This window comes from Caretta caretta, chromosome 8 (assembly GCF_965140235.1).
Source record: "Caretta caretta isolate rCarCar2 chromosome 8, rCarCar1.hap1, whole genome shotgun sequence".
Lineage (NCBI taxonomy): Eukaryota > Metazoa > Chordata > Testudines > Cheloniidae > Caretta > Caretta caretta.
In genome coordinates, this window is record NC_134213.1 from 54,325,771 (window position 1) to 54,353,743 (window position 27,973).

Consider the following 27,973-nt stretch of genomic DNA (forward strand, 5'->3'; position numbering starts at 1 on the left):
GTTGTGATAGGGGCTGTGCAAACACATAGCCAGAGACAGACTCTGCCTCCAAAAGCGTCCTAGCTAATTAGACAGGACAGACAATGGGTGGGAGGGGAAACATGGGCACAGACAGGTGATGTGACCTAGGTCACAGAGTCAGTCCATGGCAGACCCTGGACCAGGACGCCTGAGTCCCCATTCAGGGCTCTATCAACTAGACCACACAGGGTGTTATTGTATTATCTGAGTGCAACCTGTGTGGTTTGCCTTTGTGAAAGCACAGTGCCCAGGAACGTAAGTGCCTCTTCTGTAAATCTAGCAGGGAACTGGTGGTGGTGGTGGTGATAATAGTACCAAGTCCTATGCCATGTGCCATCAATTAGAAAGCTTATTGTAGTGCTACCAGTAGCTGAGGAAGAGTCTCATTCCTCCATATAGCTCTTTGCCATAGGAGCCCCAGCCACCTTCAACCCATCCCTGTTTAAGTCTAAGGGTTTTTTGCCTTTTCTTCCCTATCATCCCCCCAACCAAGACACAAGCCCAGCTTCTCCAGGGCCTTGCCCCTTGTCCAATCATTTACACCCATGATGTGTGGGTGTGAAATGGTACCATTCTTCTTGGTAGTATTTGACACCCCTTTTCCACTAGTGCAAACAGCTGCCCAAGCAGCACAGCGGGGGAGAATCAGGCCTGTTCATGTGAACAGTTTCTTTGTCAGTGTGTTTGAGAACACCGTTAATTACCACTGACACCATGTGGGGTTGCAGACGTCCGTCCCTGACCTTGTCGGTGCACCTTTGTGATGCAACAAGTGTAGGACTGTGAAAGCACAAATGGATGATTGTGAGGCCCAATGCACACCATTGTGAGATCACTGAAGGAAAGTGGGAGCAGCTGAGACAATTTCCACCTCCGTTTACTCTGTTCTAATTTCCTGAGGCCTGGTCTTCACCAGGAGCTGGTCTATGCTGAAGAGCTACATCAGCGTAGCTCCGTCTCTCAGGGGTGTGAAAAATTCTCACCCCTCAAAGACATAGTCAAGCTGACCCAATCCCTGGTGTAGACAGTGCTAGGTCTATGGAAGAATTCTTCCATCAGTCTAGCTACCGCCTCTCAGGGAGGTGGATTAGCTACACCAATGAGAGAACCCGTCTCATCTCTGTTGTGATTGGCTACGCTGAAGCACTACAGCAATGCAGCTGCAGTGGTTTGAGTGTAGACGCAGCCGGTGTGTTTTTAACTCGAGTTAGCTATGGTGTGTCTACACTACAGGGGCACTGCTGTGGCGTTGATGCTGTAGCATAGACGCTTCCCTACATCACCAGAATTCTTCCGTCAACCTAGCGGTGTCTACAGTGGGGTTAGGTTGATCTTACTCCATTGCATAGAGCATGACATTTTTCACAGCCCTGAGCAATGTAGCGAGGAATTTTAGGTGTAGCCCAGGTGTAACTCAAGGTAAAATCCTCGTGAAGACAAAGCAGATTGGAGTATTCACAGGAGTTTGCAGGTTGAGTTCAAGACCAGGCTCTCCCGTGGCTAACTGGAATTAAGAAGACACCTCATATTCTAGGGAAGACACAGCCATGGAGAGATGACTTTTCATCAGGGGCTTCTGAAGGGGCAGGACACAGCTTTTGACCAAACCATCCCATCCCAATTGTGCTGTACACGTGATTGTCTCCTTCCATTTTGCAGGGCATGGGCTCTCTGAGTGAAAGCTCCATCCCCTCTATATCTGACACCAGCACCCCGAGACGAGGCCGCCGGCAGCTCCCTCCAGTCCCACCAAAGCCGCGGCCGCTCCTCTCTTATGCCTCCATGATGCGGCACTCCTGTGACACCTCCCCGCAACCTGACGAGAGCGAGGGGGGGTCCCCTCTGTTCTCCCAGGCCCTGGAGACGAACGACACCTGCCTGACCGAGTCTTCCAGCTCTCCGCAGGGAAAGCAGAGCCGGCACTCCACCCCCCAGCGCTACATCTCGGAGCCATACCTGGCCCTGCACGACGACTCCCACGCCTCAGACTGCGGCGAGGAGGAGACGCTCACCTTTGAGGCTGCTGTAGCCACCAGTCTTGGCCGCTCCAACACCATCGGGTCAGCCCCTCCCCTGCGGCACGGCTGGCAGATGCCCAACGGGCACTACAGGAGAAGGAGGAGAGGGGCGGCGCAAGGGGTGATGTGTGGGGCTAGCATCGATGTGCTAAGTGATACGGAAGAAGATGACAAGTGCTAGAGGCCGCTCCCTCCCTCTGTTGCATGCTCTTCGCCACGCGTGGGAATGAAACGAACCCAAAATCAAATGCAGGAGAAATAAAATCTTTGTGCAAAAAAAAATTTGAACCCGCTGACCACTCCCCACTTTTTTTTCTGCACAAAGAAGCATTTGATTCGCTTGCACATCTCTGGTCCAGTAAGGCTCACGCACCAGTGGGATGAGTGTGAAACCATGGAAATGCCCCTCCCAAGCAAAAGAGGACTTTATGCCTATGGGAAACCAGAGGATGGATCTGCTGCCAAGCAAAACTCAGCAGGAAGCAGCCAGGACCCAGAGATTTATATGTATTTGCCTTGTTCCCTTGAAGCTTGGCAAAAGATCCCGGCAGGCGGCTTTGAGCACGTTTCATTTTTCCCTTGGGAAGTCAGAGTGGGATGATTGAGACAGATGCGGGGCCCTTCCAGAGACACAGACACCATCACTGGGGTTCTCTTGTGCTGCCCGTGGCTTTTGGTTTGCTTCCCAGATGTGTTAGTGACAAAACTGCCAGGAGGAAGGTGGGGTGGGGGCGGGCGATGGCACTGGGGCCCAGCAGACAGCCAGCCACTGCTGTGCATGGTGGGAGGGGATGGGTTTGGGTGAAACCAAAACAAAACAGCTTGTACCATGGGGAGATTGTGGGAGGAGGGGCTGGGGGCAATGCTGCTGAACGTAACCACCTTGCTCATACATATATTATTTATATACTGAGAACTATAGGTATGTGTGTGTGTATATACGGTATGTGTGTGTATATATATTTATATGCTGTATATATAAAGATATACACATGCAGGTATTTGTTTTAGTCAACTGGTGCACGCTATCTTCAGGGCCACTTTTCTCCCGCAGGACCTCTAGCCAGCAGGCGAAGACTTTCTCTTGAGTTACGGTGCCAGGTATGGTATTTTTCCTAACCTGCGTCTTGTTCAGTTGAACAAACGAGGCTGGGTCAGGCTCCTCTTTTCCCCTGCCTGGAAGGCGGCAGACCTGTTGTTTGAAATGCAAAATACAGTTGTAGGTGGATTTAAAACAAAAGAAAACACCTTCTGGGAGATATTAACATGGGTGGCGGTTTTATTTTGGGCTGGGCTGTGATTTTTGCATGTGGTTGAGCACCAGCTAGATTGAGGATCTGAGTGTGTGCCAAGGAAGTTACCACTTCACTGTTTACACTTGGGCACTTATTTGAGTTCCTTGCTGGGCTATGGGACTTTGAAAATCTAGAGAAAGGGGTGGGAATATCTCTTTACCCCAATACCTCCCCACTCCCTCTCGTGTGTGCAGCTGGCCTGGCACCATACTCTCCCGTCCTTGCGGCTCAGGTGCCTCTGTGTTTCACTGATGCACGGACAGAGTGTGCACTAGGGTTCTGATCCAAAGCTCACTAAAGTCAGTGGAAGTGTTCCCACTAATATCAGTGGGCTTTGGATCAGGTCCTGATTAATGCCCCTTTGTACTGGCTGAGCGTGAAAGTCTTGTGCACTAGCAAACTGCTTTGGCAAACACGAGCAGACTCTGCCCTAATGAGCCACCCTAGTGCCAGTTGAGCAGGGCTAGGTGATGCAGAGAAGTATGTAAATCTCTGCCCAGCCCAGTCCTAACCCAAGAGACCCAGAGGAAATGAATCCACCCTCTCGAACAATGAAACTGAAGGACTGAGCACAGTACTTTTCAAAAACAAACTAATTGGTTTAGAGAGGGGATGGAAGGTATAGATGGAAAGCATGGCCATTGGGGGTGAGCCCTTCTCCCCAAGCAGATTCATCGCTGCATGGAGGGACACTCAGGCATATTAGCCTTTCAAGATCTCCTGCAGAGGCAATGCTACAGACTGAATCCAGTCCCCATGTCCCTACTGGAAAAAATGTGGGCAGCATCCTTTATTTCCCAAGTTCAGGTGCAGGAACTGGATGTGGATTGCATCACCACAATCATTGGAACTTCTCCTGGGCTTGGCAACCCTCTGACCTGGAATGGAGGAGGGTTTTGATCTGACCAAGAAGACCTGGATTGAGATTTTCAAAGCTGACTGGAGGATTTAGCTTCTCAGCTGTTCTCAATTCGCCATGAGCCATGTGACCCCAGTCAGTTTCCAAAATCTTAACCTTCCTGCCTCGTGGCCTGCTGCCTACTCTTCCACCGGCAAATTACGGGCACTCTGGAGCAGTTCTAGGCAGAATGTTCTCCCCCAATTCACAAACAGATTGGCACCGTCAACGTGCCTTCAATCTCGTATGGATTGAAAAAGGTTTGTTTGAGAAGCTTTAAAATATATATATGAAGTACCTGATGGGACAGTGTCATGCAAGCGGGGTTTTATTAGCATTGGCTTGAGAAGGTTATGTTACTCAGGGGTGAATTGTCAGCTCAACCCAAACCAAGGGCCTATTCAACCTTTCCATTACACCATCGTGCTGTATAATGCCATGCAGTGTACAGAAACAATCCATTTGGGGCAAGTTTTAGACAGGTGTATTGGGACTGTTTATTGTATCCCTTCACCTGTTAGCCAGGTGCAACAGGACCTAAAATGAGCTTTATTAACCATAAAAACGTCATGGCTGCAAGGCCCAGTATCTCAAAGTATCTAAAGGCCCAGAGCTAGGAGCAGCATGCTGTGTATCTCGCTGAGAATCTCCCCTCTCCAATGGGATAAGGAGCCCATAGGGGTTAGGCACCGACATCTCATTGGAAGGTCAGTGAACATTGGGCACCTAACTCCCATTTGGGCCTTTAAAAAATCTCCCCTTAAAGCTCCCATTTCTAGCACTTCAGCATCATGAGTATTTGGCCATCGAGCTGTCCCTGTGTCAGGAATGATGATCACCTATCAAGGGACCTCTGCTCAATCTAATTATGATGGGGAGAAATTCCACATTTAAGGGCAAGAAGAAACAGTTCCGTGGCAGGTTGATTTGGGGAGCAGCTCAGGGTTTTCGGCTGTTCGAAGTCATCTTGGTGTGAGGATGGATTAGTGGGCAGAGTGCAAGTGAGGGGAATGAAGGAGCAAGATGAATGCAGTTTATTGCGCGGTTATGCCATTTTTCTCCCATAGCTCTGCAATTCTGCACGTGCATAGCACCTCAGTCTGTGGGAGAAGGACGGGGGAGCGCGTTTATTCTATATGATGTGGCTTTCTTGTAAACAGCAAAACCTGAACAGGACTGATTTTCCCTCGGAAGCTGTGTTTCTAGGCACATGCTCTGTCTTCTCTCTTTCAGCAATAATCTTCAAGGGAAGCACATATGTAATCAGCTGTGTGTGCTGTCCCCAATGTGCAGTACCTGGCACAAGTGCTTCAGAGGACCAAAGGACAGATTTAGCAAATTAACCGTTTCTTCTCCCATTCAGTGGCCTTTATGCAGAAATTGAGGTCGGAGGCTGATTTTCACTTCCGGTTTTAGATTGTTCAGGCCTTGGTTCAGCAATCCATCCATCTCCAGCAAAGCGTGGGAGCACATGCTTAACTACACTGAATTAGGAAAGGATTTAAGCATGTGCTTAGATGCTATACTGAACTGGGACCTGAATGCACAAAGTATATACGAGTGCAGACCAAAAGCTTACCCGGCAGGCAGTACTGGATTGGAATGGATTTGTCTGCAGTTAGTTTTTGGCTGGCCTGGTCTGCTTGAAAATTGAAATTTTCCTTTCCTAAAGTCCAGCTATGCACAAAATAAATCCAGTCTGAGAGGAGAGGGCTGACTGCCCACGCTTCACAGTAAAACAACCGGCCAGTGTTCCCAGGATGGCCTGGCCCCTCCCTTCCACATACACGTGCAAATGTAAGGGAACAAACCAGCAATCAGTGGCTGGCAACAATAATATAATGGAGTGGGTATTATTATATAGCAGCTTTTGTCTTAAGGTACCTGTACAGATAAATGGGCTAAAATCCTGCTCCTGCTGAGAGCGGTGAAGTGGAGGGTGGTAGCGGATTCAGCATAAGGGGTGCTGGGGGACTCGGGGGTTGTCCAGCTGTAGGAAGAGAGTTGAGCAGTGTAGGATGAGTAAGCTTGCCTGCAGTACTGTGGTGCAGCATATTCGGGACGAGTGTGCTTATCCGTAGTAGAGTTCATGAAGTTGAGCCATCTGGGTTAACTTCCTAATACAGGAACTGTACTATTTAAAATACAGTGTGTGGCTAAATTCCGGCTCCAGTTGTAACTGCTCTGGTAATTCTGTTCTGCCAGCCTGAATTCCCCCTGCTCTGCTGTGCCCACTGTGGCAGAGGGATGCTAGTGTAGGATGGCTGTTTTGTTTCCACCCCAGAGGTGGTTGCATTTCAGTAGGGCGAGGAGTGATATTTGTACATACAGGGCCAAAGCCTGGTTCCTTTGAAGTCAGTGGGAGTTTTGCTAGTCATTTCAGCAGGACTAGACTTTGGCTTAGGGGCTGTATAAATGCTTTGGGACCGAAGATGCTATGTAATAATAATACCTAATGTACTATATTACTCGAGCCAATCGTGATGGCTGAATTGTGCATCTACAGTTACGTTGGTGTGCCTTGTCAGACTAGGAGGGGATGCTTTGCGCTGAAGGCACATGTTTGGGGTGGGTTATCTGGGAAGTGTGAGCACGTGGCCCTTAGCTTAGTTTCTTGCAGTCATGCCCTCGTTTCTGTCGGGGGGTTATTGTGTTTTATTTTGTCCATTTTGTGCAGCAGCCTCGACCACCCAGAACCTAACTCTAGACACGTGATGTTTAATTCTGCACCACCCACTGGATAAGCTACAGCTAGGTCCTTAGAAATCCCAGTGGTATTCGCTGACCTGCAACAGGAAGTAAAGATCAGCCTCCCACATCATTTTCTGAGTTTCTGAAAAAATGTTTCAATGAAAAATTTCAGCCAGCTCTCAGAACTGCCCAGTTCTCGAGGGCAGAGATTGGGGGAAAGATCTGTATTCTAGGTGCCAAATGCTTTCACTGCCTTTCTGTGCCCTTGGGCCTCACTCCAAGGAGTGTCTGTCCCTCTCTCCTGTGTGCCAAATCCTCTTGCCACCCCCAAACACCCCAACAAGCTGCCCAATTCCTCCCCAGCCATCCTACCCTTCTCCTAGCTATCTGATCCTCTCGCTGACCCTAAACAAGTGATGAATCCATCCCCGCACAGCTCTTTCAGCTGCTGAAGTCACACAAAGCATCCCTAAAAGTGACCTAGACCACCCCCTTCCAGCGCCTTAACTTCTCTCAGTATCCCACAGCAGGCCTGTCAGCTCCCATGCTGGCCAGTTTCCAGGTCTCATCCTGCTAGACTGTAATGTGGGTTAACCCAAGGTCCAAATGGCTGCCCAGTAATTCTCTGCCATCCAAAACATCTTTGCAGGATCTCTCTACCTCATTATGCTTGATCTTGTTAACCTACCTGCCAAACCATACAGAAACGTAGCAGTTTCATTTATTGTGTTGCTTGGTTTTAATTTGTCAGACACCAGATGATAAGGGGATGGGTGCATTTAAAAACAAACCAACAGTGATTAAAGGGCTGGGCTGTCATTGCCAGGGCTAGGCATGTGGCTCTGACTTTCAGTGTTTTCGAGGGGGTGGGGCATTTTGTGTTTTGAGCAGAGGGCCCTCTCAGGGGCTTTAGACTCAGGTTGCACTGGGCTGTGTGAATTCAGCTCAGAGAGTTGGGGCTGTCCGGGTCTGGGGGTTTCGTTCAGGCTCATCTCCGATATGGAGCTTTCCCCTGCCAATCTGTTTGCCGTTATAAAGAGCTTTTGGTAGCTGCTTGGCAGTACGAAGAGCGTCTCTCCCGCAATTTGTAGTACATGTTATTCCCCAGGAAGCTCACAGGAGCATTTTTGAACAGCAGGGAGAGGCAGACAGAAGAGACCTTGTGAACATATCTGCTGGGCCGCCTGTCAGCCAGGAGAAGGCAGTACAGGCCCCATTGTATATGGGTCCAGGCCCACCCATTTCCTTTCACTCTTTTAAGTCCTTCATTTAGCCAAAATGTAAAGACTCGCTCAGAGGATTTCCTGACCCAAATCTTTCCATGTAAAGTGAAACTGGAGAAGGTGCAGCTGTCTGCCGGCAGCAACCACTGTCTCTGCAGCTCTGAGACAATAACTACCTGAGCCCCTGTTGCTTTGGGGCAGTGCACAACACCCCCAAGGAGACTTGAACAAAGACCCTTTGGTGAGCCTCCACCCGGCTGCTGGGCTTTTCTTGGCTAGATGTTGCTCCCACAATGCATCACAGCAGCTCCCTGGAGCTTGATGCCTCTCAGGTTAGGTGAAGTGCAGTGAGGCCCAGGTAGGGTTGCCAGGTGTCTGGTTTTTGATGGGAATGCCCGGTCAAAAAGGGACCCTGGCAGCTCCAGTGAGCACCGCTGACCGGGCCATAGAAGCGGCGACATGTCCCTCAGCTCCTCGGCGAAGGGATGGCCACAGGGGCTCCGTGCACTGTCCCCACCCTGAGCGCTGGCTCCGCAGCTCCCACTGGGCGGGAACCACAGCCAATGAGAGCTGCAGGGGCAGCGCCTGCGGGCAGAGTCAGCGCACAGAGCCGCCTGGCCACGCCTCTGTCTAGGAGCGGAAGGACATGTAGCCACTTGTGGGTAGCCGCCCAAAGTGAGTGCTGCCCGGATCCCTCACCCCCTCCCATGTCCCACCCTCCTGCCCCAGCCATGAGCCCCCTCCCGCATCCAAACTCCCCCCCCAGAGCCCACATCCCTCACCCCCTCCCATGCCTCAACCCCCAGCTCTGAGTCCCCTCCCACACCCAAACTCCCTCCTGGAGCCCAAACCCGCACCTGTGCCCCAACCCCCACCCCAGCCCTGAGTCCCCTCCCACACCCAAACTCCCTCCCAGAGCCCACACCCCGCATCCCCTCCCAATCCCCAGCCCTGAGCCCCCACCCGCACCCAAACTCCATCCTGGAGCCCACAACCGAAACCCCCTCCTGCACCCCAACCCCCTGCCTCAGCTCAGAACCCCCTCCTGAACTCCGAACCCCTTGGCCCCAGACTGGAACCCCCTCTAGTACCCCAAATCCCTCATTCCTGGCCCCACCCCAGAGACCACACCCCCAGCCCAGAGCCCATATCCCCTCCCATACCCCAACCCCCTGCGCCACCCCAGTGAAAATGAGCGAATGAGTGAGGGTGGGGGAGAACAAGCGACAGAGGGAGGGGGGATAGAGCGAGTGGGGGCAGAGCCTCAGAGAAGGGGCAGGGCAGAGTGTGGGGGCTCAGGGAAAGTGGTCAGAAGGGGGCAGGGCAAGGGTGTTCAGTTTTGTGCAATTAGAAAGTTGGCAACCCTAAGCCCAGGTCAGGTCTTTTGGGCCCTCATCACCACCTGCTCGTTCCCCACCTCTCAGAGCCATTGGCGAGCTGTGAGGGGCAGGGGTCTGGGGAATGTTGGAGCTTGGGGAAAGAGCAAGAGCCTCGAGAGCTGCTGAGCATTGGCTCTGGGGCCTTCACTGCCACCGGGGCCATGGACCAGACCAAGCTGATCCTCAGGAGCATTGGTACCCGCTCCCCAGTGAGGGCCCTCTTTGATTTCCTCGGAGATAAGCTTTAGTGTAAAAATAACTAGCATTTCTCTCATAATTGAGCAGAATGCAAACCAATGGGGGGGGGGGGGAGGGGGTCTAAGGCCTGGTCTGCAGCCCACTCAAGGCAATGGAAAAACTCACATTGGGTCCAGTGGGTGTTGAACTGGGCCTGGCTGAGCATACAGGAAGAATCAGTAGCGGTAAAAGGCCCATTCTGGCTCTCGTAACTCCCTGTGACTAAGGAACATTGTCCATGCTCAGTACCTGTCTGGATCAAGAAGTGAGACCTGCCTTATTCATCCCCGTTAGCTGTTTCCTCTGAAACCTAAGGATGAAGCCCACATTTATTATTCCAACTGCACTGCGGTGGAGGGGTGCATGGCTGTACTGTCCTGCAGTCTGATACCAGAGAAATGTGTCACAGTTAAACAAAACAAAGGGAAGACGAATTACTCCAGAACTGACCAGAAGTAATCAGCAGCTGGATAATTCTGAACCAATCAGCTTTGAGGAACTGACTCTAATTCTCCAGCAGCAGGAAGGCAGCTGTGCTACTGTCAGCTTGTTCCAAAGGTCTCTTGCAAAGGCATATCTCCTCATGGTACAAACTGTTGGGATAGGAGGTGGTTATGGGCGGGTGGGGTGTGGATGAGATGACCCCCCCCCATACATATTGTAAATAAAGGGGTTTGCATCTTGACCTTCTAAATGCAAAAAGATTTATGACAATAAGCCATGCTCTGTGTAAATACATTATTGGGGGTGGGAGGTGGGGGTCTTTGTGTGTGTGCATTAGGTGGGGGGGAGGACTATAAAGAGGGTCCTTGTTTCATGTTGGTTTTAAAGCTTATAACTTATGTCTCATTATTATGGTTCTAGCAGAGACAAGCAAGTGTGCAATGAAGTTTATGAGTTTTGAAATATTAATTTTTTAAAATCATGTTTCAAGCTTAATATCACTTCAGCACACAAACTGATCTCTCTCCCCTGTGAAGGCTTATCCTGGTCCCCCCACTGAAGGGAAGGTGTGTTCCCCTTGCCCCCAGGAATCTAGACTGAGTGCTGGTATATGCCACCAGGGAAATAATGGATCTTTCAGCTCAGAGTTTATTGACTGGCCATGAAGTTGCCGACTGAGTCATTTGCTCGTGGCTGGAACTAGAATCTAGCTTTGGCTACAGGTGGCTCTGCAGGTAGTGAAATCTGGATTCAGGACTGAGATCAGTTGACACTTTAGATCCTAGAGCACAGAACCAGGAGTGGGCTCAGATTTGTCTGAATACTACAGCAGGATCGGGACTTAGATGGAGTTTCCAGCCTAGTGATGGCGCCAGAGGCTTCAAATGGGGCTGAGATAGGTTAGAGAGATCTATCTGATCAAGCTAATTATTTACACTCTGCTTATTGCCATAACATCTGAGAGGTTGGCCTGCTCTCCAGACACATGAAAGCAGTCTCCGGTTCAAGCTGTTTCCCAAAACGCCTTGAATCAGAATGGAGACTCAATCTCTCTCCAAAAGGTGGAGCCATGACACTCAAATCGGAACTGAGATTGGTGATGGGAAAGGGGCATGTCCAGCTCCTGGAGCCAAAACTTTGAAGTAGGATGAAGGTTGGATCTCTCTCCAGGTGTTAAAGCTGCCAGTCAGGGGAGCTGTGTGCTTCCCAGCTCCTGTATGGAATGTCTGTCTCCCCTTGTCCCCCCATGTATTGCACAGACACTTCACTACATATTTGGATTAGGAGATGGAAGCATTTTCTTCTTGACTATCCGTGATCTTGGGTGGGAATCATTTGAGATTTCCAGTTTGACAAGTTAGTTGCTGTTGAAACCATAAAAACAGGAGCGAGGAGAAACAGTAAAAATCGAAGTGCCATTAAAATAAAACACTGAGGGATGGCTGGCATCCATGGAACTAGAGCAGAATTTGCCCCTTTGTGTGAAACGAGCTAAAACATTGCCACCCCCATTCGAGCGTAGCCCTTGGCCAAATGATTTGAGGGGGGGTGCCGATGATACGCCAATACCAGCTGGTTTATTGAAAACCTGTTGGGTTCATCGGCCAAGTAATGAGCACCCATCGCTAGCATGGATACGGAGCCTGAGCAGAGCTTTTCACTCAGCTACACTGGTGTTTTGTTAACATACAGAAATTGTTCGTTTGCAGCTACACTATGAACCTCAGTGTTGGGAGTCTTTCTTTTCACTGGTGCCATGAGCATGGACTGACTCGATCTACCTTGCAGAGTCCAGGGTGTGGTTACACTTCTAGAAGGGGATAAAGTACCCCAGGGGGGTCATGGGATTTGAAAGCAAATGGGGACAATACTGTATCAGCCTGTAAAACCAAAAAATGAGAGAGCTAAGGGAAAGACTCCCCCTAGGGGAGCAAATTGTTTCAAGATACTGTTGCAGCCTGCATACCCTTTTGTAAGTCTCCGGACTAACTTTGCTTCCTTATAATGTATCTTCCATGGCCTTGACAGCAACAGAACCTTTCTCCCCCTTGACAAGCCCATGAGATTCTGCTGCTAAGCTCTCCGCTTATGGTCAGGTTCCAAGCATCACTGCTGTACTTGAAGCAAGCACCTCCAAACCAAGGGGATGTTTTCTTAAATCCAACCATGACATGTTCTTTATGACTTAATCACCCTTCAACATAGCAGGGGGAAAACTGGGGCGGTAACAATATACTTCCATGTAGAGAGCGGGCCATGGCAGGACATCAGGTGGGGGAGGAGCTAACAAGAATGTCCATGCAGGGAGAGGACCATGGCCGGCTATGGGGAGGCAGAGGAAATCAGGGAAATAGTTCAATCTCTGGATCTGGATCTAGTGTTTCAGGATAAACCAGACCCCACTCAGTCCAATCCAACTGGAGGTGCACTGATACAATACTATTACCAGTGCACAGCTGGCTAACTGATCCCCAGTTGGTACTGAGACATCCAGCTGTTCTCAACAATAACCATTGCCTCTGGAGTTGACTCTGTGCAGTTTTCATTTGCTTGTTACCCGAAGCATGTGAAGACTGATTAAGAGAAAGCAGAGCAGCTGCTGAGGTGCAAAGTACATGCTCAGCAAATGGGCACACAGCATTCCCTTTTCGTTTTTTCCCCAAAGTCACAGTCCTGGCACATCCAGGGCAAGTCTGAGACCCTTCCAGTAAATACAGTTCTTATTGGCAGCCCAAAGCCGTGATCCCTGTGGAAGTCTGGGTGCACCTCTCCCAAGCCAGCTGCTGAGCTCAGCACTGCATGTTGATGAGGTGGATATATTGTAACATAAATGCTCGTTTGGCTCCAAGAGGAAAACCACCAAAAAAAAAAAAGGGGGGGGGGGGAGAAATGTAAAACTTTAATGTTTTTTTGTCAGAGAAAAAAATAAAATAAAAACTTGTTCTAAAGAATTAACCCAGCGGCTTCCTGTTTTTCCTTCTCTTCTGATTTGTGTCACAGTGGCGCCCAGCAGGCTCAGCTGGGATCACTGTCTATCAGGTGCTGTACAGACATCTGGGAAGAGACAGTCCTTGTCCCAAGGAGTTTGCAATCTAACTAGACAAAGGCCACAAGGGGAAACAGAGGCCGAGAGTTGATGTGATCTACTCAAGGCCATCCGGCAGGTCAGTGGAAGAGCTGGGAATAGAACGCAGGAGGCAGCTCCTCAGCTGACTTAAATTATTCCAGCATGGAACTATGATGCTTAACGCTGGCTGAGGATCTGCCCCAGTGCCTCTCTACACATGTTCTGTAGCACATACAATAAATAATACACACGGAGTGACGTTCCTTGGGAGGACATCACATTTAATTATATTGTGCATGCTGTTGCTTGGTGGTTCAAAGACATTTCATTTCTGTGTTGACTCTGGTAGATTGCACAAAACTGGGTCAAGTGCACCCTCTCATTTTGTATGCTCTTTAACAAACTCTTACCAGCACCAATCATTTCTGGTGGTGAGAAACTCTTTCTCTGGCCCATGCCCCAATGTGACATTCTTGACTCTGTTTCATTCAGAACAGTTACATTCCCTTATAATTATTCATTAGGATGATTGTGGATTTAGCAGTCTCTCTGATCTCACTTGACATCACTCACCCACTGTTGCTTTTCTAGTCTGGCAGCTGCAGTACACTGGAAACAACCCATTGAAAAAGACAAAATTGGCTAGAGGCTTCCAATAGTTCATGTATGGCAGTTAGCGAATGCCCACAGCAAACTAGCAGGTAACATTCTTAGATGGAAAATTTTGCAAAAGTTCATTAAAATAAGACTTCAGGTTTGATCCTGCTCGCACTGGCTTGTGACGCACAAAAACGCTTGCATCACATTAGGAACATTACAGGTACACCGAGTTAGTAATGGTAGCCAAAGTCATGAAACAGAGCCACAAGCTAGCCAAATAACCCAAACACCTGTTATTAGCCAAGCCCTGCATAAGCTCTGGCATTACCTGTATAATAAAGTTATGCTCTGGCTTGGATTTAACAAGAATTTTTGTTAACAAACTGAAATATAACGTTCCACATTCAAAACGTTAAACACAACAGTTTAACATGATCAGGTCTCGACACTCCTCACAAACTCCTTCCCCAGGAATTACAGTGATGTTCTTCTGCACGCCAAACCCCCTTCCTCTTGAACTATATGCCATTGGGGCTGTGTGGGCAATGTGAAGCTGCCTACCTTTAGTGGCAGCTCCCTTCAAAACAACGTGCTCCATCTTACTTGCACTCCCTGCTTGATACCTTGGGTCAAGGGTCTTGCACCAGAAGTATCTCTCCATTCCCCAGTGGATATGGAGAAACCAGGTTTAGCTTTCTGAATGTTGCAGGCATGTCCATGCTCTTAAATGGCAGGATAGCAGTATTCTGGTGGGTAATACTGTATATCATGTTGTACTGCTTCAACAAAGTCTTTTAAACATGTTGAATGCCGTGGATTTTGGAATGCTATAAATAATTAAGACTTTGAAAATGTAGTAATGCATTTTTTGCCAACAGAGTGAGAAAAAGCTCTAACAAGTTTTTAATAACAATGTGTCACCAAGATGATTTGGAATGGGCATCCCTGAAATACAAAGTAGCAATTTTATCCACAGGACTAAATTGACTTGATTGACATCAGTGAAGATCTCAAGGCATGAAGGTTGCCAGAAAAAAACCATTTTGTTCTGTGAATGTCATAAAAGCATTTTGTTACAAGAGAAATTAAATTAAAAATTGTATACGAGGGAGTTTATTAAAAAGTTCTTGAAACCATGCTGACATCAAAACACCCAAGAATTGTTTATACCCAACATGGTATTTGGCATCATGTGTTTCTCCCCCTTCTTTTGCATAGTGTAGCTATCTGTAGCACACAGTGCACTAGCTAAGCCATTAGCTTTTTGTAGAATAATAAAAAAGACTAGGAAAATTCAGGGTACCAGGGCTCAATATGTGTCATAACCATGCCCTTTCATGCCAACTTCAGGGCGTTTGACAATCCAACAGGATACTGTTTTCTCTTACCTGCTTGTTGCACTTCTCTACTCTGAACACAGTTCCGGCAGGGAATAAGACAACGCAGTGTGACCATTTGGAGGAGGCCGTCTGATCCAAAATGTGCAGAAAAGTAATCAGAACATGTATTCTGTTTCAGGCTCTCCATTTTTGCAGAGCTATTTAAAAAGCTGAGGGTTCTCAGTACAATAGCTGGTTCTTAATCAGCAGTGAAAGAGTTTTGCAGACTGTGCATCTGTGATAAATATTTTATAGGTTTTAAAAAAGGATTTTGTTTTTAAAAAGGCAGCACCAATAAATGAGTTCAATAAAAGAGCAAGGAAATTACTCCGCTCATCTTAGAACATTTAAAACTAGGCTTATTTATCGCAGAGGGCAGAAAAAAGCCCAAGGGAGACATGACAAATGATTGCAAATACAGGCAGTAAGGGGAAGTTATAAAGGAGACCAGGCTAACTTAGTCTCATTAGTAGTAATTGGGGTCAGAGCAAGCAGTAATGGACTGAAACTGAGGAGGAAAAATGGAGATGAAGTATCACAGAATACCAGGGTTGGAAGGGACCCATCTTGTCCAACCCCCTGCTCAAAGCAGGACCAATCCCCAATTTTTTTTTGCCCCAGATCCCTAAATGGCCCCCTCAAGGATTGAACTGACACCCCCCTGGGTTTAGCAGGCCAATGCTCAAACCACTGAGCTATCCCTCCCCTGATTAGGGTCTCTAAGCTCCTGCTTCTCTTGAAGTCAAGGTGAAGGGTCCTTTTGAGTTCTGTGTAAGCAGGCAGCAGTCCAGCATGGCACATGCGTAACTTTTGAGCATGGCGGAGTCTCACTGAATTCAGTGCATGTGCTTCAGAGCTCTGCTGGCCCAGGGCCTTAGAGAGCATTTAGAGAAATGGAATAACCTGCCAGCGGCGGTTCTCGAATGCCCATCACTGGAGATATTCAAGGCTCAGCTAGACACCACATGCTAGGGGTGGCCTAGGAATAATTCTGAACCCTCTCCTGGCATAAAAGATTAACAGGTCAGTTTTCCAATTATTCTGTGATGAATATGGGGACAGGAAAATACTGGCCAAGGTACTTGCCTGCCGAAGAGTTGAATCAATCCTACCCCGGCTAACGTTATTCATTCAAGCATTGTAAGAAAACAATACAGGCCAAGGAATTTGCAGCAACTGATAAATATAATGGTCTTGACACATGAGTCCACTGCCTCCACGATGCTAATCTCTTTGGAACCGAAAAAGGCCTTTGAGGCTCGAATCTCCTTTTTTTAGATCCAATTCAGGGAAGCAAGTAAGCATGTGTTAAGAGGCTTTTACTTCAATGCGTACGCTACTTACGTGACTCCATGAATATGGATACTTTCCTAGAGTTAGGTCCTAAATTCTCATTCTTGAATTAAGTAATGTTCTAAAAGAATTACAGCCTATGGTATTTCATCTGTCTGATACTCTATAGCCCCTCGTTTTCCTCATTTCTTATTACTTGTTTCTCTTTCCATTGGTGGTTCTTTTCTGATTTTCCTTACGGCATAAAGCAATGAACACATGTGAACAGTTGTTTTTCTGACCTATCGTGTTTGGCTTTATGCTGTACTTGCCTTTGTATTTTTTCTTACTTCAACGTGTGTGCTGGTTTCCCCTTTGTGCTGTAAATTGTTGGCAAACCCACCTCACAGTAAGAGACTTAATGTGCTCAATTTATTCAGTTTATCAAAGAGGAGTTGAAGAGGTGACTTAGGGCTTGGCTACACTTACATTGTATAGCGCTCTAACTTGCTGGCTCAGGGGGGTGAAAAATCACCCCCCTGAGCGCAGCAAGCCTGAGGGCTTTGAAGCGCTAGCGTAGACAGGCTCCGAGCGCTGGCAGCCACGCTCCCAGCACTCGGAGCTGATCCCCTCGTGGAGGTGGGTTACCAGGGGCGCTGGGGGAGCTCTCTCCCAGTGCTCACCCGCGACCACACTCGCACTTCAAAGCGCTGCCGCGGGAGTGCTCCTGTGACAGCGCTTTGAAGTTTCCAGTGTAGCCAGGCCCTGAGTCATGTCTGAAAGGACCTACATGGGGAAAAGAATACCGAGAGCAGAGGGCACTTTGAACAAGGAGACTGACAAGAACCAGTGGCAAGAAGTGGAAGCCAGACACATTCAGACCAGAAATAAGGTACATGTTGTTAACAGGGAGCGTGATTAATCATTGGAACAACTTCCCAAGAGATGTGGTGGATTTTCCATCACGGGAAATCTTTAAATCAAGGCTGTATCTCTTTCTAAAAGATGTGCTCCCACTCTGCCATGCCTTATTGAGCTTGCGCCTGGGGTGAGGCCTGTCAGACTAGGTAATCATAAAGGTCCTCTCTGACCTTAAAATCCACAAGTCTATCACAAAGGAAATTCTTCCATGATGAAACCATGTGTGGGGGGAGGTTCCCAAAGAGCCCCCAGGCTTTTCAAACCTCTCTCTACTGGCCAATAACCCTGACTGACAATTTTTAAGAGGAGGCAGCTCAGCTAATTGTGTTTGAATGCCCCACAGAAGCTGCAAAACAAGGGCTGGGTGTTAGAACCCGCCCCTTGTGGGAGGAATGTTTTACAGAACCCCAGCAGACTGCATTCCTTCCCCCTGAGGTGTGGTGGGTGAAATGTGCAGATATGGCTGAAGTGACTCAAAGGGGAATCTCTTCCCTGCTAGAGTTAGCCTGGGCTCTTACCTGAATGTTTTAGATTAATAGATTCCAGAAGAGAGGGGCCCATTGTGATCATCTAGTCTGACTTCCTGTATGACACAGGCTAGAGAATGTCCCCACATAATTCCTAGAGCAGATCTTTTAGAAAAACATCCAGTCTTGATTTAACAATTGTCAGTGATGGAGAATCCACCACAACCCTGGGTAAATTGTTCCCATGGTTAATTACCCTCACTGTCAAAAATTTACTTTATTTCCAGTCTGAATTTGTCTAGCTTCAACTTCTAACTGGTTCATTTTTATACCTTTCTCTGCTAGAGAAATGTTTTTAATGAAGTAAATACTAATAGGAATTGTGTGATCATGGGAGACTTTAACTTCCTAGATATAGACTGGAGGACAAGTGCTAGTAATAATAATAAGGCTCAGATTTTCCTGGATGCGATAGTTGATGGATTCCTTCACCAAGTAGTTGCTGAACCAAGAAGAGGGGATGCCATTTTAGATTTGGTTTTGCTGAGTATTGAGGACCTCATATAAGAAATGGTTGTAGGGGACAACCTTGGTTTGAGCGATCATGAGCTAATTCAGTTCAGACTGAACGGAAGAATAAACAAAAATAAATCTGTGACTAGGGTTTTTGATTTCAAAAGGGCTAACTTTAAAAAATTAAGGAATTAGTTAGGGAAGTGGATTGGGCTGAAGAACTTGTGGATCGAAAGGCAGAGGAGACCTGGGATTACTTCAGGTCAAAGCTGCAGAAGCTATCAGAAGGCTGCATCCCAAGAAAGGGAAACAATTCAGAGGCAGGAGTTGTAGACCAAGCTGGATGAGCAAGCATCTCAGAGAGGTGATTAAGAAAAAGCAGAAAGCATACAGGGAGTGGAAGATGGGAGGGATCAGCAAGGAAAGCCCTTATTGAGGTCAGAACATGTAGGGATAAAGTGAGAAAGGCCAAAAGCCATGTAGAGTTGGACCTTGCAAAGAGAATTAAAACCAATAGTAAAAGGTTCTATAGCCATATAAATAAGAAGAAAACAAAGAAAGAAGAAGTGGGATCGCTAAACACGGAGGATGGAGTGAAGGTTAAGGATAATCTAGGCATGGCCCAATATCTAAACAAATACTTTGCCTCAGTCTTTAATGAGGAGTTTAGGGATAATGGTAGGATGACAAATGGGAATGAGGATATGGAGGTAGATATTACCACATCCGAGGTAGAAGCCAAATTCGAACAGCTTAATGGGACTAAATCAGAGGACCCAGATAATCTTCATCCAAGAATATTAAAGGAACTGGCACATGAAATTGCAAGCCTATTAGCAAGAATTTTTAATGAATCTGTAAACTCAGGGGTTGTACCATATGACTGGAGAATTGCTAACATAGTTCCTATTTTTAAGAAAGGAAAAAAAGTGATCCGGGTAACTAGAAGCCTGTTAGTTTGACATCTGTAGTATGCAAGGTCTTGAAAAAAAATTTGAAGGAGAAAGTAGTTAAAGACATTGAGGTCAATGGTAATTGGGACAAAATACAACATGGTTTTACAAAAGGTAGATCATGCCAAACCAACCTGATCTCCTTCTTTGAGATGGTAACAGATTTTTTAGATAAAGGAAACACAATGGATCTAATTTACCTCAATTTCAGTAAGGCATTTGATATGGTTCCACATGGGGAATTATTAGTTAAATTGGAAAAGATGGGGATCAATATGAAAATTGAAAGGTGGATAAGGAACTAGATAAAGGGGAGACTACAACGGGTCACAACTGAAATGTGAACTGTCAGGTTGGAAGGAGGTTACCAGTGGAGTTCCTCAGGGATCGGTTTTGGGACCAATCTTATTTAATCTTTTTATTACTGACCTTGGCACAAAAAGTGGGAATGTGCTAATAAAGTTTGCAGATGACACAAAGCTGGGAGGTATTGCCAATACAGAGAAGGACCGGGATATCATACAGGAAGAGCCTGGATGACCTTGTAAACTGGAGTAATAGTAATAGGTTGAAATTTAATAGTGAAAAGTGCAAGGTCATGCATTTAGGGATTAATAACAAGAATTTTTGATATAAACTGGGGACACATCACTTGGAAGTAACAGAGGAGGAGAAGGACCTCGGAGTATTGGTTGATCACAGGATGACTATGAGCCGCCAATGTGAAATGGCTGTGAAAAAGCTAATGCGGTCTTGGGATGCATCAGGAAGATATTTCCAGTAGAGATAAGGAGGTGTTAGTTCTGTTATACAAGGCACTGGTGAGACCTCATCTGGAATACTGTGTGCAGTTCTGGTCTCCCATGTTTAAGAAGGATGAATTCAAATTGGAACTGGTACAGAGAAGGGTTACTAGGATGATCTGAGGAATGGAAAACCTGTCTTATGAAAGGAGACTCAAAGAGCTTGGCTTGTTTAGCCTAACCAAAAGAAGGCTGAGGGGAGATATGATTGTTCTCTATAAATATATCAGAGGGATAAATACCAGGGAGTGAGAGGAATTATTTAAGCTCAGTACCAATGTGGACACAAGAACAAATGTATATAAACTGGCTATCAGGAAGTTTAAACATGAAATTAGATGAAGGTTTCTAACCATGAGAGGAGTGAAGTTCTGGAACAAGCTTCCAAGGGGAGCAGTTGGGGCAAAAGACCTATCTGGCTTCAAGACTAAACTTGATACGTTTATGGAGGGGATGGTATAATGGGATAGCCTAATTTTGGCAATTAATTGATCTTTGACTATTAGCGGTAGATATGCCCAATGGCCTGTGATGGAATGTTAGATGGGGTGGGATCTGAGTTACTACAGAGAATTCTTTCCAGGGTGGGTGGCTGGCTGGTGAGTCTTGCCCACATGCTCAGGGTTTAGCTGATTGCTATATTTGGGGTTGGGAAGGAATTTTCCTCCAGGGCAGATTGGCAGAGGTCCTGGGGGTTTTTAGCCTTCCTCTGCAGCGTGGGGCACAGCTCACTTGCTGGAGGATTCTCTGCACCTTGAAGTCTTTAAACCATGATTTGAGGACTACAGTAGTTCAGACCTAGGTTAGGGGTTTGTTACAGGAGTGGGTGGGTGAGATTCTGTGGCCTGTGTTGTGCAGGAGGTCAGACTAGACTATCATAATGGTCCCTTCTGACCTTAAAGTCTACAATCCTATGATTCTAGACTGAAGAGCCCATTATTCAATATTTGTTTCCCATGTAGGTACTTATACACTGTAATCAAGTCCCCTTAACCTTCTCTTTGTTAAGCGAAATAGACGGAGCTTTTTGAGTCTATCACTGTTTTCTAATACTTTAATCATTCTTGTGGCTCTTCTCTGAGGCCTCTCCAATTTGTCAACATCCTCATTGAATTATGGCACCAGAGCTGGACACAGTATTCCAGCAGCAGTCGCATCAGTGCCAATTACAGAGGTAAAATAACTTCTCAACTCCGACTTAAGATTGCCCTGTTTCTTCATTCAAGGATCACATTAGCTTTTTTGGCCACAGTGTTGCATTGGGAGCTCATGTTCAGCTGATTATGCACCATGACCCCCAAATCTTTATCAGAGTCACTGATACCCAGGATAGAGTCCCCCATCTTGTAATTGGAGCCTGCATTCTTTACATTCGGCCTAGATTTACATTCAGCCATGAATACAACACATATTGTTTGCTTGCACCCTGCTTACTATGCGATCCAGACTGCCCTATATCTGTGACCTGTCTCTTCCTTATTTACCACTCTCCAATTTCTGGGTCATCTGCAAACGTTATCAGTGATGATTTTTTGTTTTCATCCAGATGATTGATAAAAAGGTTAACTAGCATAGGGCCCAGAACAAATCCCTGTGGGGCTCCACTAGAAACACACAGGCTCAGTGACGGTTCCCCATTTACTGTTACATTGTGAGACCCATCTGTTAGTTGGCTTTGAATTAATTTAATGTATGCCATATCAATTTTATACTGGTCTAGTTTTTTAATCAAAATGTCATGCAGTACCAAGTCAAGCGCCTTACAGAAGTCTAAGTATATTAAATCAGCATTATAACCTTTAGCAACCAAACTTGAAATCTCATAAAGAAAAAGATTTCAAGTTAGTTTGACAGGATCTATTTTCCATAAACCCATGTTGATTGGCCTTAATTATTTTACCCTCCTTTAATTCTTTATTAATTGAGTCCCATCTCAGTCACCATTATCTTGCCCAGAATCAGTGTCAGACTGGCAAGCCTATACTTACTAAGGTCATCCTGTTTACTCTTTTAAAATATTGACACATTAAATTTCTTCCAGTCTTCTGGAACTTCCTCACTGTTCTAAGACTTAATGAAAATCAATATTAACATCCAGTAAACTCTTCAGCCAGCTCTTTTAAAACTCTTGGATGCAAGTCAGCTGGACCTGCTGATTTAAAAATGTCTAACTTTAGTACCTACTGTTTAATATCCTCCTGAGATACTAGTGGAATGGAAAGAATGTTATCATCATATGATATGACTACATCATCTGTTTTTTCCCCGCAAATATAGAATAAAACTAGCTATAAAACATTTTGCCTTTTCTGCTTTATTATTGATAATTTTACCATTTCCATCCAGTAATGGACCAATACCATTATTACAATTCTTTTTGTTCCTAATATATTTTAAAAACTTATTTTCCTTAGATCTGGGGGTCATAGAGGTCTCTTTGTATCCCTTTGCTTCCCTGATCAATTTTCTGCAATTCCTAGCTTATGATTTGTACTCTTTACTATCAACTGCCCCTCTCATCCATTCATTATATCGTATTATTTTATAACTGCCTTCACATCTCCTCTAAGTCAGGTTGACTTTTTTTTAACCAATAAAACCTTCTTCTTCAATTATGGGATTGTGGCATTTTGGGCATCTAGTAAAGTGTTCTTAAACAATTCTCAACTACCATTTGCATTTTTCTGATTAAATTCTTCCCCTCAGATGATTTGGCTCATAATTATTTTCAGCTTTGTGAAATTGGCCCTTTTAAATGGTCTTTCTTGGCTTTAGCCTCCCCCGCCCCCTTCTCTTCACAAACAAAACCCTCTCACCTAAGTATAGGGGTGCTTTCAACCCAGGTTATATGGCTCAGCTTGTAGTATAGGTAGAGCCCAAGTGAGGCTTTCACTGGAGCTGGTAACCTGCCTATTTTGCAATGAGGACTCAGGCTAAATCACTGGAGTGCTAATAGTCCTCCAATGCCTTCCCACAATTCCCCTGTGAGGCCAGAAGGACAAACAAGTTCTCCCACAATTCACTGTGAAATTTACTGCAGCACAAAGAACAATAGAATAAGCCCGCAGAAGTTCTATTGACCCACAGGAGAGACCAACACCAGTGAGGACACCATACGCTCGAGTCTAGCTTTGCAGCATGGCTACTCGCACTCTGAGCTAGGCTAACCCAGCTGCTCCGACCCAGATGCCGCTCACCTGTGTTAACTCTGCAGTGAAGACATACCCAAGGAAAGGTAATAGACTCCAGTCTCCTGTAAGGATAGTAACTGCACTGTTCCGGATAAGCTCCAGCCTGGGTTTAAAGGGACCAGCAATTTTGGAGAATAAAGAATTACAGTAAGCGTAGCCTTGAGAAGATGAAAGTATGAAAAAGTGGGTTTAAATCATCCCTAAGCAATGCCCTCAACCTGGTGCTAGTGCGTAGCGGATAATGTGTAATCCTTTGCTAAGAGAGCAACGATATGTGCCTACTAATTGGGAGGAGATGGGGGGACAGTGCAATGACAAAACTTGGAGGCCAAGCTTCTCAGAGGGCGGCTCCTCAGCACTGTCTGGCAATCAGGACCCTTTTGGAGGGGGAACCAACTTGACCCCCCCCCTTGGGAAAAAAGAAGCACCCAAAAGAAATCACCAGTTGCGACTGAAGCAATCTCAGCCATACTCAGGGGTGAAAGTAAGTCGAGTGACTTACCGATACGCTGGGGCTAGCTCTGGCCCCTGGAAGGGGTGGGGCCTAGGGCAGAAGGGGCAGAGTTGAGGGAGTCAGAGCCAGCCCCAGCCCACCCTGTAAGGTAAGTGCCCCCCCTGTCCTTCTCCTCCCCTTCCTCCCCTCCCCCACCGGAGTAGCAGCAGCAGCCTGGGGCTCCGGGGGCTATTTAAAGGGCACGGGGCTCCCCTGCTTCTACTACCCTGGTCCTTTAATTCGCTGCCAGAGCCCTGGGGAAGCAGCAGGGCTCCAGCGGCTATTTAAAGGACCAGGGCAGCAGAGGCAGCTGGAGCCCCGGCCCTTTAAATAGCCTTGGAGCCCCCAGAGGGATAGCTCAGGGGTTTGAACATTGGCCTGCTAAACCCAGGGTTGTGAGTTCAATCCTTGAGAGGACCATTTGGGGCAAAAATTGGGGATTGGTCCTGCTTTGAGCAGGGGGTTGGACTAGATGATCTCCTGAGGTCCCTTCCAACCCTGATATTCTATGATTCTATGACTGCTCCAGGGGCTATTTAAAGGGCCTGCAGCTCCCCTGCTTCTACCATCCCGGTCCTTTAAATAGTCGCCGGAGCCCTGCAGCCGCTAACCCAGGGCTCCAGCAGCGGGGCTCTGGAGGCAATTTAAAGGGTCTGGGGCTTCAGCCACTGCTGGGAGCCCCAGGCCCTTTAAATTGCCCCCTGGGGAAGCCGGGCTACCCCGGTATGGTGTACCGGCTCTTGCCCCCTGGGGAAGCCGGGTGTAGTAAGCGGAGGCCCTGAAACATGAATTCTTGTATCAGAGGCCCAGTCTGAAGCCTGAAGCCTGAACTAAAGTAAAGTCTGAACCAAAGTACCTCCAGGCAGTGATAAGCAAAGCTGGGCTGTGAGCCAGAGGCAGGTCCCATTCACAGAAGTTGGCAAGATCTCCTGGGAGAATAACATGAGGGGGAAAGGAGTCCAGGAGAGCTGGCTGTATTTTAAAGAATCCTTATTGAGGTTACAGGGACAAACCATCCCGATGTGCAGAAAGAATAGTAAATATGGCAGGCGACCAGCTTGGCTTAACAGTGAAATCCTTGCTGATCTTAAATACAAAAAAGAAGCTTACAAGAAGTGGAAGATTGGACAAATGACCAGGGATGAGTATAAAAATATTGCTCGGACATGCAGGAGTGAAATCAGGAAGGCCAAATCACACCTGGAGTTGCAGCTAGCAAGAGATGTTAAGAGTAACAAGAAGGGTTTCTTCAGGTATGTTAGCAACAAGAAGAAAGTCAAGGAAAGTGTGGGCCCCTTACTGAATGAGGGAGGCAACCTAGTGACAGAGGATGTGGAAAAAGCTAATGTACTCAATGCTTTTTTTGCCTCTGTCGTCACAAACAAGGTCAGCTCCCAGACTACTGCACTGGGCAGCACAGCATGGAGAGGAGGTGACCAGCCCTCTGTAGAGAAAGAAGTGGTTCGGAACTATTTAGAAAAGCTGGACGAGCACAAGTCCATGGGGCCGGATGCGGTGCATCCGAGAGTGCTAAAGGAGTTGGCAGATGTGATTGCAGAGCCATTGGGCATTATCTTTGAAAACTCATGGCAATCGGAGGAAGTCCCGGACGACTGGAAAAAGGCTAATGTAGTGCCCATCTTTAAAAAAGGGAAGAAGGAGGATCCTGGGAACTACAGGCCAGTCAGCCTCACCTCAGTCCATGGAAAAATCATGGAGCAGGTCCTCAAGGAATCAATTCTGAAGCACTTAGAGGAGAGGAAAGTGATCAGGAACAGTCAGCATGGATTCACCAAGGGCAAGTCATGCCTGACTAATCTAATTGCCTCCTATGACGAGATAACTGGTTCTGTGGATGAAGGGAAAGCAGTGGACGTGTTGTTCCTTGACTTTAGCAAAGCTTTTGACACGGTCTCCCACAGTAATCTTGCCAGCAAGTTAAAGAAGTATGGGCTGGATGAATGGACTATAAGGTGGATAGAAAGTTGGCTAGATTGTCAGGCTCAACGGGTAGTGATCAATGGCTCCATGTCTAGTTGGCAGCCGGTATCAAGTGGAGTGCCCCAAGGGTCGATCCTGGGGCCGATTTTGTTCAATATCTTCATTAATGATCTGGAGGATGGTGTGGATTGCACCCTCAGCAAGTTTGCAGATGACACTAAACTGGGAGGAGAGGTAGATACGCTGGAGGGTAGGGATAGGATACAGAGGGACCTAGACAAATTGGAGGATTGGGCCAAAAGAAATCTGATGAGGTTCAACAAGGACAAGTGTAGAGTCCTGCACTTAGGACGGAAGAATCCCATGCACCGCTACAGACTAGGGACCGAATGGCTTGGCAGCAGTTCTGCAGAAAAGGACCTAGGGGTTACAGTGGACAAGAAGCTGGATATAAGTCAACAGTGTGCCCTTGTTGCCAAGAAGGCCAATGGCGTTTTGGGATGTCTATGTAGGGGCATTGCCAGTAGATCGAGGGACGTGATCGTTCCCCTCTATGCGACACTGGTGAGGCCTCATCTGGAGTACTGTAGTTTTGGGCCCCACGCTACAAGAAGAATGTGGAAAAATTGGAGAGAGTCCAGCGAAGGGCAACAAAAATGATTAGGGGACTGGAACACATGACTTATGAGGAGAGGCTGAGGGAACTGGGGATGTTTAGTCTACGGAAGAGAAGAATGAGGGGGGATTTGATAGCTGCTTTCAACTACCTGAAAGGGGGTTCCAAAGAGGATGGCTCTAGACTGTTCTCAGTGGTAGCAGATGACAGAACAAGGAGTAATGGTCTCAAGTTGCAATGGGGGAGATTTAGGTTGGCTATTAGGAAAAACTTTTTCACTAAGAGGGTGGTGAAACACTGGAATGCGTTACCTAGGGAGGTGGTGGAATCTCCTTCCTTAGAAGTTTTTAAGGTCAAAGCCCTGGCTGGGATGATTTAATTGGGGATTGGTCCTGCTTTGAGCGGGGGGTTGGACTAGATGACCTCCTGAGGTCCCTTCCAACTCTGATATTCTATGATTCTATGATTCTATGATTCTAAGAAAAGGTTGTTAGAGGCACGTGCGCACACACGCATAAGTGCTAAGTAGAGGAACTTGTGCCAAGACGGCGGCAAGACACTCCACAGACATAACAAGGAACAGGCAGGTGCATCTTAAAGACAGGGTCAAAAGGACAACATGATGGATAGATTCCTTTGAACTAGGATGAGTAATCTGTCCTGCAACGGTATAAAAGTAGGTCCCGGAGCGCATATCTTTGTCCAGCCTCAGGGGCAGTGGAGTGTCCCGCCACTGACTGAGCTGTGTCCATTGCCAGGGAGCACAAATTCATAGTATGCCCTGTAGAGTCTATAGGGAACTATTATTGTGCTTCGTTTGACAATAAACTTGGCTCGGGTTCCTTCGTACCTGACTAGAGTCTGAGGGGTTCTCTCAGGGTCTGCTGTGTTAGCTATCTGCGCAGAGCTGGGGCAGCACACAGAGGGAACACGCACACAGCCGACTGTTATCATCATCGAACAAGAGCAGAACACCATACCGGTAGCTACCGACAACACCGGGCTACCCCGGTACAGTGCACTGGCTCTTGCCGGTACGCCGTACCGGGGCGTTCCAGCTTACTTTCACCTCTGGCCATACTAAATGAAGATGGAGTCAGTGGAACCCTTATGGTGGGAAAAAAACACTCAGCTGGGGCTTCAAACTGACTGAGGCACCTCCAGCTCAGGGGAATCCAGTGGCATAAAATTATTCTAGCCATTGTTTGCTCTCCCCCACAGCCTGTCAGCCGCTGAGTCAAACATTTCATCCGGAGGGAATGGAAAGGTTAAATATAGCCGAGCAGAACAACGGCAATGCAGAGCACAGCTGCTTATGATAGATTGTGTTGAAAGCCACAGGAATATAGAACAAAAGCGGCCCTAAAACAGGTCTCTCAGGAATGCCACTCAAAAAAGCAAGCAGGGGGAGTGGGTTATACCGGGCTGCCAAAAGCAGTACTAGGGTAATTGCAACAGATAAGATTTAACCCAAACGAAGGCTCTCCCAAAAACCCAGTGCCCGACTCCAGCTGTTAAGCATTCATTGTGACAAATGAATCTGAGTCACCC

General features: G+C 47.1%; 1 protein-coding gene across 8 annotated transcripts in view; it reads left to right on the forward strand.

Annotated features, from left to right (window-relative positions):
* Positions 1-13,161, forward strand: part of CACNA1E (calcium voltage-gated channel subunit alpha1 E) — a 331,342-nt gene extending 318,181 nt beyond the window's left edge. For all 8 annotated transcript variants that reach the window (XM_075131514.1, XM_075131513.1, XM_075131520.1 and 5 more), the window contains one exon: positions 1,681-13,161. In XM_075131514.1, coding sequence (XP_074987615.1) covers positions 1,681-2,220 — 540 coding nt within the window. In that variant the 3' untranslated portion in view covers positions 2,221-13,161. The remainder of the gene's footprint in view (positions 1-1,680) is intronic.
* Positions 13,162-27,973: the final 14,812 nt, after the last annotated feature.